This window comes from Hippichthys cyanospilos, chromosome 1, assembly GCF_059441005.1.
Source record: "Hippichthys cyanospilos isolate Australia breed blue-spotted pipefish chromosome 1, RoL_Hcya_1.0, whole genome shotgun sequence".
NCBI classification, from domain to species: Eukaryota; Metazoa; Chordata; class Actinopteri; order Syngnathiformes; family Syngnathidae; genus Hippichthys; species Hippichthys cyanospilos.
In genome coordinates this window covers 13800951-13812895 of record NC_142369.1, presented here as the reverse complement: position 1 = coordinate 13812895, position 11945 = coordinate 13800951, and the positions used below count along the sequence as shown (strand labels likewise).

The 11945-nt window shown below is 37.8% G+C and overlaps 1 protein-coding gene across 5 annotated transcripts; it reads right to left on the bottom strand.

Moving 5' to 3' along the window:
- Window positions 1-468: 468 nt before the first annotated feature.
- Window positions 469-11128, bottom strand: cfap251 (cilia and flagella associated protein 251). 5 transcript variants are annotated; one of them, XM_088411681.1, is made up of 21 exons: window positions 10988-11128; window positions 10171-10325; window positions 9555-9695; window positions 9373-9482; window positions 8917-9025; window positions 8180-8260; window positions 8014-8091; window positions 7816-7857; window positions 6858-7129; window positions 6275-6451; window positions 5155-5405; window positions 4550-4701; window positions 4014-4175; window positions 3679-3863; window positions 2942-3056; window positions 2708-2871; window positions 2273-2363; window positions 2016-2159; window positions 1433-1667; window positions 955-1062; window positions 469-857 (listed from the first exon to the last, which is right to left on the bottom strand). In XM_088411681.1, the coding sequence occupies exons 2-21, from the start codon at window positions 10318-10320 to the stop codon at window positions 688-690; spliced, it is 2937 nt and encodes a 978-aa protein (XP_088267807.1). In that variant the 5' UTR covers window positions 10321-10325; window positions 10988-11128; the 3' UTR covers window positions 469-687. The 5 variants fall into 5 exon arrangements, 4 of the variants coding, with proteins under 4 accessions (XP_088267807.1, XP_088267827.1, XP_088267818.1 ...); XM_088411701.1 differs by having other exon boundaries at window positions 1433-1664; XM_088411692.1 differs by having other exon boundaries at window positions 10933-11122.
- Window positions 11129-11945: the final 817 nt, after the last annotated feature.

The window sequence follows — 11945 nt, the reverse complement described above, 5'->3', positions numbered from 1 at the left end:
AGTCTACCTTTTTTAATTGGTCAAAATCATTGACTAAAGAAATAGGGCGGGCATAACAAGTCACAGCAGGAAGTGTCTCGGGATCAGAAGGTTATTGATTGGTCTTTATCACAGCTCCACCCTTTTCTGATAGGATCATGTGAAATCCTCACCCGCCCTCACTTTGAGACTCCGGACGAGGAATAACATAAATAACTGAAATGCGTTCATTCTCACTTGAATTTGATACGGTTTCGCTTATGCTTTTTTGTCTTTATTTATTTATTATAACGTTAGAGTTCTAATGGACCCCTCTCTTAAAATGTATTTTTTACATTATTTTGGGCAGTGACACAAAGGGCAAAAATGGGGTGGTGTATTAATTCTTACCATTTTTAATTTATACCAAATATACAATTTTTATCTGTGCGGATAGTGCTCATCCCCACTATATGTTGGTAACACACACGCACACACACCTGATTTTGGATGACTATATTATTTCCATTTATTGCACTTTGGGAACGTTAAGATAACAATGCTATTTCTCATTTTTTCCCCCAATGAAGTTGGTAAATTATATGATCTCAGTCATACAGTAAAATGTCATAAAATACATCACATACATATACATACATTTTACTTAATTTTTAACATTTTTGGGTGTAATAAAGATAGACAATATCAACGTGTCTTTGCATTTCCGGTTCAGTCGTCATTAAGCTGTTGGTCTGATGCCTTTAGTCCTTTCTTGAATGTCAACGATGGTGATGGCAATGATGATGGTGATGATGGAAGGCCCAAAATTTGATGTGTAAATATCTCCATGGTTATCTTTTCCGGGATCACGCTCTCCAGAGTGTATTCTTGGCTTACGTCTAAAAAAAAACAAAAAAAACCCACAAATGTAACAAAAGTAACATTATGGGTGAAAGTATAAATATTGTTAGTGTATGTAGTAATATTTGTACATACTATCAGTTTTAAAGAAGTCAACCTCAGCACTTTCCTCTTCTTTCACTTCAAAGAGCCCTAACAGTGTAGTGAAACATTCTGCCAGCTCATCCTCTGTCATGGCTTCCCCTGTTCCAACATACCAGCCAATCAACTTAAAAAAAAGGGTGGAGCATGATCAGATGCAATTTCTGCAATCAGCCGCATGCCCTCTGAGGAGAACGATGCAGTAGATGTCACTGAATTTGCCCATCAAGGCAGTGCGATAGTTATTGTTAAGTCCCATAAAGTTCATCACAATCAGCTTTGCGGTTAAGGGAACCCACTTGTAGAATTGCGGTTGTCATTAGAACTACTAACTAATTCATTCATTCATTGTAAATAAGTAAGGCAGGACCATAACATTTTTTTATTTTGGGTAGAGGGGCAGGCTAGTGGGTAGCAAACTCCATGGTTCATGAGGCAAGACAACCGGACTGCACTATTTTATATCGCATACCTCGGACCTGCAGGAGCTCCAGCATCCGGTCTCTGTGCAGAATGCGTTGTCCTGTGGCGCCGCCAGGCTCGCCGAGAACCTCAAAGGCTGTGGTCAGCTCGTCTGACGAGATGCCAAAAGCGGGCCGATGGTTGATGTAGAGTTTGATCAGCTCTTCCAGGTTGATGTCTGTGATGTACTCTCCCGTTTCTGCATACTGGCCCAACTTCACCTCATTTAGCATATCTTCAACCTGCTCAAAATAATACAATTCATGATGGGGTTACATTCCAGATCCCTCTACTACAGCAGAAAGTTCACCACAGTGATCTTGGATTTAATGGGCCTTGAATCAATGGAATCCAGTCAGATAATAGTATCCAGGCCATTCAAAACACCCCTTTTGCAGTACTTGTCAAATCTGCTCATTTCAGAATTTCTTTTTTTTCTTTACTCCTGTTGTACATTAATTTCAAGGTTAAACTACTTTTTTCTCAAAAAGACAAGTCTAGAGCAGGCTAAAAGGCGTGGAGGCCATGTTGGCAGGAGTGTCAGTCACAGAAAAGGTCATGGAACGCATCCACCTTACCTTAGCATCGCTTACCTCTTCTTCAGTAGGGAAGAAGGCCAAAGCCCGCATAAGGGAAGGCAATTCGGTCAGAGGGATTTTGGGGGACAGCTGCCGCGTTTCCATGGAGTCCAGGCCTTGATTGTGAATTTGGCAGTAATAGAAGAAATCTTCAATTTCCTAGAGTTAAAGAACATCACAAGCAGATAAGGCAAATGTTGTATATGTAAATCATATTCCAAGTCATGATGCACTATTGGTTCCCCCCCCCACAAGTAAAAAACCACACTCACCCGATAGAATTCCCCATTCCTGCCTCCCTCTAAAAGAGTGTAATATGGCTCCAAGTCCTTTCCTCCTAAAGCTGCCGCTCCCTCCAGGGCACTGTGCTCACCGGAAAGTGCACAAAACTTGCTCACAATTATATATTGAGCACTCATGTCACCAGTTTGCAACATTAGGCACACTTGCACATGTAGTCCAGACAGGAAAGCTGAATCATGAATGCTGTATGGCATTTCTCATTTTGATACAGTTACTAATAGTGTGGTTACCAGGTACTTTTAAGAAGTAGTAACAAGATGTAATTACGTGGGAAAGAGCTGTTTTAACCATGAACCAATAATGCCAACTGCGGTACTTTTATGTGACTGATCCAGTCTCTCGACTGCAACCTGCAATTTTTCTTGAAACTGTTCTGAGTAGTAGGAGTTCCACATAAAGGTTACCTGTAGCTTATCTGCCACGATAGGACGGTGCAGTCAGGACCGCCTGCAGTAAATACAAACAATCCATCGTGTGAGTAAGCAAAGGTGGATACGCCAGTCGGGTGGCAAACCACCGCTTGGGACTTGTACGGGTTGCCATCCAGAGGCAGGATCTGCAGGCCAAGCTGGAGGAATTATGAGCAGGTCTCAGTTTTGGATGATGAACAGTGCAGCATGTTTGCTAAGTGAACTGACCTTGTCTTCTGTGACATACGCCATATAATATGAGCCGATCTCGTTGTTTTTGGATGTCGGTAGAATTCTCATTTTCTTAACGGGGCTTCCGTATGTTGGCCCCAGGAGGGTCTTTCTGATGGAGTCAATCAGACAAAAGCAAATTTGATCTTTTGTCACATAAAACATTATTTTAATAAATCAAGAAAAAAATCCATTAATTTACTGTTTTATTTTATGTCTATACAACTCTTTGTACTATCCTATTCATCATTGATTTATTTTATTCCAACATATCCATTTTTTATTCTCATATTCATTTTTTATCCATCTCTCTCTCTCACACACACACACACACACACACACATGCACACTCGCACGCACAAGCGCGCACACACACGCACACACACAATTATTAATTATTAAATAATTAATAATGGAAAATATTGCAATTAATTAGTTAAAACATTTACAACATACTGTACCACACTACTAAACAAGGTACAAATATGTTATATATATATATATATATATATATATATATATATATATATATATATATATATATATATATATATATATATATATATATAAATGCTATCTTACGCTATCATACAAATTTTTTGTGTAATTACGTGCAATTATAAATATTATTATAATTATAAATAAAAATAACGAATATTTCTTCATATTTACTTCAGACAATCCTTTTTAATGGTCCCTGCATTGTAGAAAGATATCCTGGTGAGGTTTGTTACCTGCATGTTTTGGAGGTGCTGTTGAAAAGCTTCATCTTGTATTGGTCCGAAGCGACCACGAGAAATTCCTCGGCGCTCAATGGCGGGTACCAGGTCATACATTTGGGAATTGCACTCTGCTCAAGACGCTTGGTGCTCAGGATGACCACCTGGCCCACATCACTGCTCTCCACATCGTATTCCACCTGTTAATACCAGGACATGAGGGCTACATGTTCTACACCAGGTGCCACTTGTGGTAGGTTATTTAGTAAAATAACCAAACAAATACATGTGCATTTTGCTGATAGAATTTATTTCATTCATTTACAAGCTTTCATAAATTAACTTCTTACCAGCAGGCGGTCCACGCCCAGTGTGAACAGTCTAGGCTTGGCGCTGTCCTGGTGCACTCCAAACAGGAGGTCCGTAATGGGTTTGTAGTGAGAGCGGTACCTTCCCAAGTAGATCCACAGAGGCGGCTGCATGCGAAATAATGTCACAGCCTTCCCTACATCCTGATTGGGAATAATTCAGTTTAGCTCTTGTATATTAAATACTTAGGTAAATTATTGACTACATTTCCCAGCCTTGATTTGAAACAAAAGGTTATCTGAAATAACAATGAATGAAGAAATGAGATTAGGGATGAGAGTACATGACCTGAGTGAGAATTGGAATGATGGCTTATATACTGTAATACTGACATGAGATTGCATGAGATGTGAGATGATATAGAGACATGACAAAATGGTAAATGTAAATATACTTACACTTATATAAAAAATGGATTATATGAGAAATAAAATCGTTATGTAATATGGGAGATTGGAATAGAGACAATTTCCTTGGTCACCAGATTGACAAGATACCCATAAGCAAGGCAACTTACTGCAGTAGCAAGGTAGTTGGAGTCATGCGAAAAGCTCATGTGGCTGATGCTGTCTGGAGGGTAATCGAAACATTCCTTAGGATCGCTTTGTAAAGTGTTGGCATCCAGAAAGTGAACGGCTCCGCTCGCAAAACCGACCGCCAGGTAGCGCCCTGCTCAAAGAACAAAAGTATCAGCGTCCAATTCAAATCCAAATTTTAGAATTAAAGCCTTATCGCTTGAAAGCTTTTTGAGCACTGTTTGATATCCTTGTTGGACCTTAAGGTCCATGTACTAGTAAACTGTTTTTCCTCACCTCACTAGTTTGACAAATCACAAAGCACAATAGTAAATCGACGAGGTTACACTGATAAAATATAATACTGTATAAACGTAAACTTCTGAAGTTTCTAGTACACTACTGAGCTGCACCAGTAGACATGTATCACTCACTAAATTTTCGACCCTGCTTAGTCGCACCAAAATGGCCATGTGTAATTTTATTTTATTTGACTATCATCATTTTTTAGTTTTTTGCTAATACACTCTATTCCGTCAACTAGCTGAATTCTCTGACTAGTGAGGACAAACAGTCTACTAGTACCTTAAAGGCTTTTCATACTCACCTTGAGGGTCAATGGTGACACACTGGATCTCTTTCTCTTTCTCCAAGACAGTCCTGCAGACGATTTGCTTACGTCGGTAGTCCCAAATCTTTAAAATACCGCTGTGGTTTCCCATGGCAACAGTTGACTGTTTGGGATGACAGGCCACGGCGTGAAGAGGCTTGCAGTTCTCCTGCAATAGGACCCGACAAGTGCCCGTTTCCACGTTCACGTGGACAACCTTGGAGGTAGATGATGACACCACAAAGCTCCTGCACAGTATGACAAATTTCATAAGTTATGACCTTACATGAGTTTACTTTTGAGGTCACAAAAGTGGCAAGTGTGGTAAAAAAAAAAAAAAAAAAAGAAACGTAATATTTCATTAACCCGTTTTAATCAAATAAATAGTGAGAAACGATATTTCACATGATGAAGGAGAGTTTGGATAAGGAAAAAGAAAACAGAGGATTTTAAAACTGATCTGAGAGAATTTTTTTAATGTGAAATGAGGAAAGGAAAATTTGATTAGGGGTGAAAATGGGATAAAGACGAGAAGGTCGGGAATGGATGGTTTTATATGGGTTTATGGGAGACATCAAATGATGGCTGATTAAAAAAAAACATGTAGAATTATGTTTATGTGAAATGAATGCAGAGAAAAGAAGGGATGAAAACAAACTACTAGCAGGATTATATTTAAAAAGAGATGTGAAAAAAATCTTAGATGAGGGAAAATAAAAATTTTATGTGAAAAAGATAACTTTATAAGTAAATGTTTGCATTGAAGAGATAAAATTACATGCAAAATGAGATAAAAACTAGAGATGAGATTGCATCAAATGAAAAATCAACTACGCGATCAGATTACTTGTAATGAGAAATGCAATGAAAGATGAGATGACACAAAATTATCAGTATAAAAAAATACCTATGATAAAATATTACATGAGAGTTTCTTTCTTGTGTAATTAGAGACGAAAAACGCGATTATTTGAATTGAGAGCAGCGCACGTGTTCAATCACAGAGAAATGTAAAATGAAATTAATTTACCTGTAAAAAAAAAGATTAGATGATATCACATGCTTCTTTTTTTGCATTGTGTATTAGCTTCTTTGATAGGTGACAGAGGCTATTTACCTGCCAAGTAATGGCTTGGTATCTAAGGTGCCGTCTTCCAGATATTCTCTTTCAAACTCTTTCGAAAAGGAAATGGAGACAATGGGGTCCAGGTTCAACTGAGTGAACCACGTCAGGAGCAGCATGCTTTCATCATAAAAGTTGACGTGGCCTCGCATGTCTCCCGTCACAATGCAGCTGTCAAGTAAAAAAAACAAATAAAACTAAAGAATACAATTTCTATCATTTGTGATCGATGAAGATTCCAAATCTTGATGGATCTAGGGAATTTTAGTGCGCAAATTTGGAATAATGTAATAGTGAAGAGAAAAATAGTTTTCAATGTGTTCTGAATGAATTGATGAAGAAATGTGAAAAGGTAAAGTTGTAAAATGTCTTCATTCATTGCTAAAATTTTTCATGAAGATGATAAAATATTGAAATATGTGAACAGTTGAATGTGAATAATACTTTTAAACACGGCACGATTTAGCTGAGCTTTTTGAAGTTGGAGCTGTTTGAATTGGTTAAGAAATCTGGAAGTTTTAGCAGGACAAAAAAGAGGTGGGATAACAGTACAAAAATAAAAAAGCTGAGCTCATACTTGTCTGTCACAGCTAGCACTGTGATTGGATGGTCCTGCAGAGAGATGATCTTCACATGGTCTCGACTCAGCCTTTGGTTGGAGTCCAGGTCTGGCTTGAGCTCCCAGATCATGATGATGCCTGCTCTCGACGGCGTTAAGATTCTGAGTTCTCGCCAGTGGAACACGGATGGACTTAGGGGCCCGCCGGCCAATTTGGGGATTTCGCAGAACTTGGGCGTAGAGTTGGGAAAGAGAGACGCGTTCAATTCCAAGGTGGCTGCATCGCCCAGCTGACAACATGAAACACACACACACACAAAAAAGACATCACAATTACCATGTGAAATAAAATGACATTATGTCTCGTACTGTATGTAGTTTTAGTACAGAAAAAAATACATAGGAACAATTATTCAAACAGTATTCGTTGACCTACGGGTCTTCCATAGTATATTGAAAATTGAAATAGAAGTAGAATAGATTTTTTTATGCATAAATTAATATACAAGAAATATGAATATTCTGAATAGAAAAAAAATGTAAAAGTGTAGTCTGGAACTTACTCACAAATCTTAAAAAATGTCCAAGTTAAAAGACATTTCAAAATTTTAATTAAAGGCAAAAGATAATAAAAAAAAAACTGACACAAGACGACGAATCAGTAAAAATAACTCTTGAGAGGCTGACATTTGAGGCTTTCGATAATTAGAAGTTAAACGATGGTTCTAAACAATGGTTGCTGATTAATTTGATAATTTGATTAGATAATCAATTAGTTGTCTATTAATTTATTAATTTTGATAGCCCGAATAAATATAAAGTATGACTACAAATGCATATAAAATTCATTAAAAAGTTAAAAATAATTAAGTATAAATATTTACATGTAAAACATGTTTTAATGTGTAAAAATAGGGGAAAAATAATGGATGTGAAAAAATAAAATAACAAAAAGCATCACAGTGCAAACAGTTACCTTAATAACCTTTAGTGGAACAAATTGCAAGTATCCTCGTGCCTGGTATAAAAAAAATAAAGAGTAACCGTTAATTGGACACTGGAACAATCGTGACATTTGAGGTTTGGAGCTGCCATAGTCCTTTCGATGGTTTTTTTTTTTTTGTTTGTTTTTTTTGTTTTTACAAGTGTGTGGTTCAAACATGCCATTACTCACCGTGCTATAAAACAATACTTGGCTTTCACTGTTGCTCAGCAACTGAGTGCTATTGTTTGGGTTGAAAATGATGTGATACTGGAAAACAAGTCAATACTGGAGCATGTTTTATTTGCCTAAATACAAAACATTGTGCATAGTGATGATGAACTTCAATCAAACTTACTTGATATCCATATTCTGGGCTGAGCTCTGTGAGCCACAGCGGTTCATTGGAGTCATTGGTCCAATCCCAGATACACACACACTGTGGGAAACAACACTATGATCACTGAGTGTAAACAATATATATATACATATATATTACCAGTAACTTAATACTAATAACTGCTGAATTAAAGAAAGTTAGATCGTGAGAGATGATTTGAACACTGTCATGCGGCCCTGGACTGATCGACCATTGCGGGTTTTGAGATGGACCACCTCCTCTGTGGCGCTTTTGTTAGGATGGACTCACAAGGCCAGACTGTGAGGAGGATATTACCCCACGGCCTTGCCTGCTGTCAAGGCATCTTTATACTGGACACCTCCTGCCTAATATGGCACAATGTGTTATTTTTAGTACTCAGCATCCAGTGCAACCTGTTAAGCCTGGAAGGTCTCCTTCCTTCTGAAGGTTTCTTATTTTCTCTAGATGGGAGTTTTGAGTTTTTCCTTCTCCTTTTGGGAACTTTGTTCAGGGGATGCTGATGTGTATTTTTGATGTTCTGTATGACATATTTTTCACCTGTGAAGCCCTTTGAGACTTCAGTGGTTCAACAATACAAATACAAATACTGTACAAACAATCTTGACTCGACTTGAAAGTTCAGCACCATTTTCCCAGTGTCAAGAGGGTGGAGGCGACAGCAGGAGATAGGGTCAGTCTGCCAGAAGAGATAGAGAGCAACAGTTTTTACTCACTTGAATTTTCTCCTTCCCGAGTGTCACCAGCTGTTTGGCATCCCCCGAAAATCCGATGGCAGTAACCCCCCCGTTGGGATGGCAGTCGAACAACGTGTGCACTGGAATGCTGAAATGTTACAAGCATATTGTTTCATATTAGAAATGTATTTCATACTACTTCTTTAGCATACTGATATGAGTGTATTCGTGTATAAGTATTCACCCTTTGTGTACTCACTGATACTGAGTACCGATACCACTAGCACTTAAAATTGCATTTCTCGCAAGGACAAAAAAATTGCAAACAGACTTTTCTTTACAATGTAGATGGTGATTTGCAGATGTGCCAAAATGTAACGGCCTAGCGGCAACTACAGTGGAGACGAACTTGGTTAAGTAAGTTTAAATATGTTAAATGCAACTGAATATCCTTATAGTAGTACAGTATGTTGTAGGTTTGTAGAATAGAACTACCCAGAGTATGAATCCCACAGTATGACGGTGCTTTTCTCGCTCTGGTCCGCTGTTGCGATCCAGCGGCGGTCTTCACTGACGCACATACATGAAATTGGGGAACAGTGACCCTAAAAAATATCAAGTCAATTTGAGTTTTTGTGTGTGTCGTTGTTACACAAATCCATTTTGTTTTTTATTACCTGGAGTAGGTGCTGTGAGTTGGTGGTGTGATTATAAAGGATCGCAACGTGAGCTCCGGCGTAGAGAAACACCAGCTGACTGTGGTCTTGCAGGACGTACACGGGAAGAGATGAATTCACCCCAGAGACCCAATCAAGTGACTAAATGATGGGTGGATGGGAAGCACATTTGAGGATATAATTTGTATTTCTCTCTTTAGACAGTGATATCTTGACTAAATAGTTCAGTTTTAAGGCTAAGTGACAGAAGAACCATTTATGTGTGTGTCAGACTTAACAACATGTTACTCATTTAAATGAATCAAAATATCATGTATCTATTATATCCCTTCAAAATGCAACACATTTTTCATGTTGGATGTTTTAAATAAAGGCAAATAATACATTATTACATCAGAAAAACACAACACATAAAATCCTTTGTTAAGCATGAACAGGTTTTATAGAGTGTCATTTATATTCAAAACTGCAGGGTTTCAAGTTACTCAAATTGGGTAAGACAGCTAATTCAGAGCAGCATTGCTGGGTTATTAATACTCAGAGGATAGGGTTGAGGACCGGGTCAAAATTTTGAACCAACTAGGGTTAAACTGTATTCAATAAAATTTTTACTTACCAGGGCATGTGTTTTACTGTGTGAGGTCTCCTGTGCGAAAAGGGTTTCTTTGGTAGCAGTATAGACTTGAGACTCCCTGGTTCGCCTTAGTTTGTCAATGTCACTCAGTTCACTTTTTTGGGGGGTCCCAGAACTCTGTGCGTCTGACATTTTGCCTGTCAAGCAAAATTAAAAGTCACTGGATGAAGATAAAACTTGCTGGTGTGTTGTTTCCAGTATATCTCTTCCAGTAGACTGATTTGACATCTCTTCGTCACTCTTGTTGCAATTTGCAAGGGGGAAAAATACAGAATGTACATGTCCTGCATGTTAACAAGATTTTAGCTCAGTTTCAGAGTGTCTTGGCAAATTCATCACATCATGGTGGTATAGTAATTTGGTGAAGCACTTTAAATTATTGGTGTGGAATCAATTGATTCTCACAGTGTGTAAAACTGGGGCAAAATGTTTTGAATGTTCTTAAGAAAAACAAGCAAACAATAGAAATTTTCGATTATACAGTACTCATAACTATGTGAGGTAGGAGTGATTTCAATTAATGAACATTATTGGCAAGGTAGACACTTTTTCCTAAAGAGTCTGAACAAAATCCTGGTTTTAGAAACATGTCATGCCGTGCTTTTTAACACAAACTTTTATTTTAAAAATGAATTCATTCTTAGAAATTACGAATCAGCGAATCCGTTAAGTAAACTGTACTGACTGTTAAATATCACATTACGCTCGGATCAATTACTAAAAATAGAACTGTTAGATTTTTACCCCATTGAGATGCCAAGCTTTTACAGAAAAAAGATGACAAACTTGTCAAAATTACCTAGTTACCATTACAAAGCTGCGACACATCAGATGACTATATTAGTCGTCATAAAAGGTGAGTTATTAGATAAAAAATTTATATGTTTCTCGACGAAGTGCTATTAAATCACTCAATATCTTTTAGTCCTTGTTGTTGCCAGGCTACCATCCCATCAAACAGTACGTGTTGTCAATACATTTCAAATTAATTGTGTATTAAGTTAAGACTTTTATCAAAAAGGCCAACATTGCACTTAAATATTATTTGATTCAGTTATATCAAATTTGAATGTATTTTTTACGTAAAATTCTAACCTAAAAAAAATTTAACATTTATTCACAGTGTTGCTAGAAAACTTTATTCTGAACGTCGTCATTTGGTAGCGTTGGCGCTGTATGCCTTAAGACTTCCGGCCTTTGGACTTGCTCTGGCCCGCTCGCTGAGATATGTCAGCACGTCTGCCATATTGAATGTGTCAGAGTTGACTGACACAATAGGCTGAACTTCATAAAACTTAGCTGCAAACTTCATAACAGACCAAGCTAACGCCTGTCATTCACACACACACACACACACACACACACACACACACACACACACACACACACACACACACACACACAAACACACTAGGGGCATATTAATTATCGTAATCATCACTACCTGTGTCACCTGACACTGCTGATAATGGTTTGTCACCTCACCCAATTAAATCTTCCCCATTGCCGTGAAATTTTAAACTGCTATATACTTGGGAGCATTGAAATGCAAGCACACTTTTAATAGGCAGCAATCATACATACAGGGTCAGGGTTTCACATTTGATCTTTAGTGTTATGGCTTCAAATCTGGAATTTAAACTGTGATTAATGATTCAAAGTGGGCTTTAAAACTAGAGTTAAAGTTTTACGTTTATGTTTCAAACTAAGGTTAAGGGTTAAAATTAGGATTTTAGGCTAAGGTTTCAAAGTGCAGG

Coding starts and splice junctions, on each gene's coding strand:
- cfap251 (XM_088411681.1), bottom strand. CDS start 10,320: ATGTCAGACGCACAGAGTTCTGGGACCCCCCAAAAAAGTGAACTGAGT. Junction 7,130..7,815: donor TTCCACTAAAGGTTATTAAG/GTAACTGTTTGC, acceptor TCATGTTGTCAG/CTGGGCGATGCAGCCACCTT. Junction 2,364..2,707: donor TCGTGGCAGATAAGCTACAG/GTAACCTTTATG, acceptor CGGTGAGCACAG/TGCCCTGGAGGGAGCGGCAG.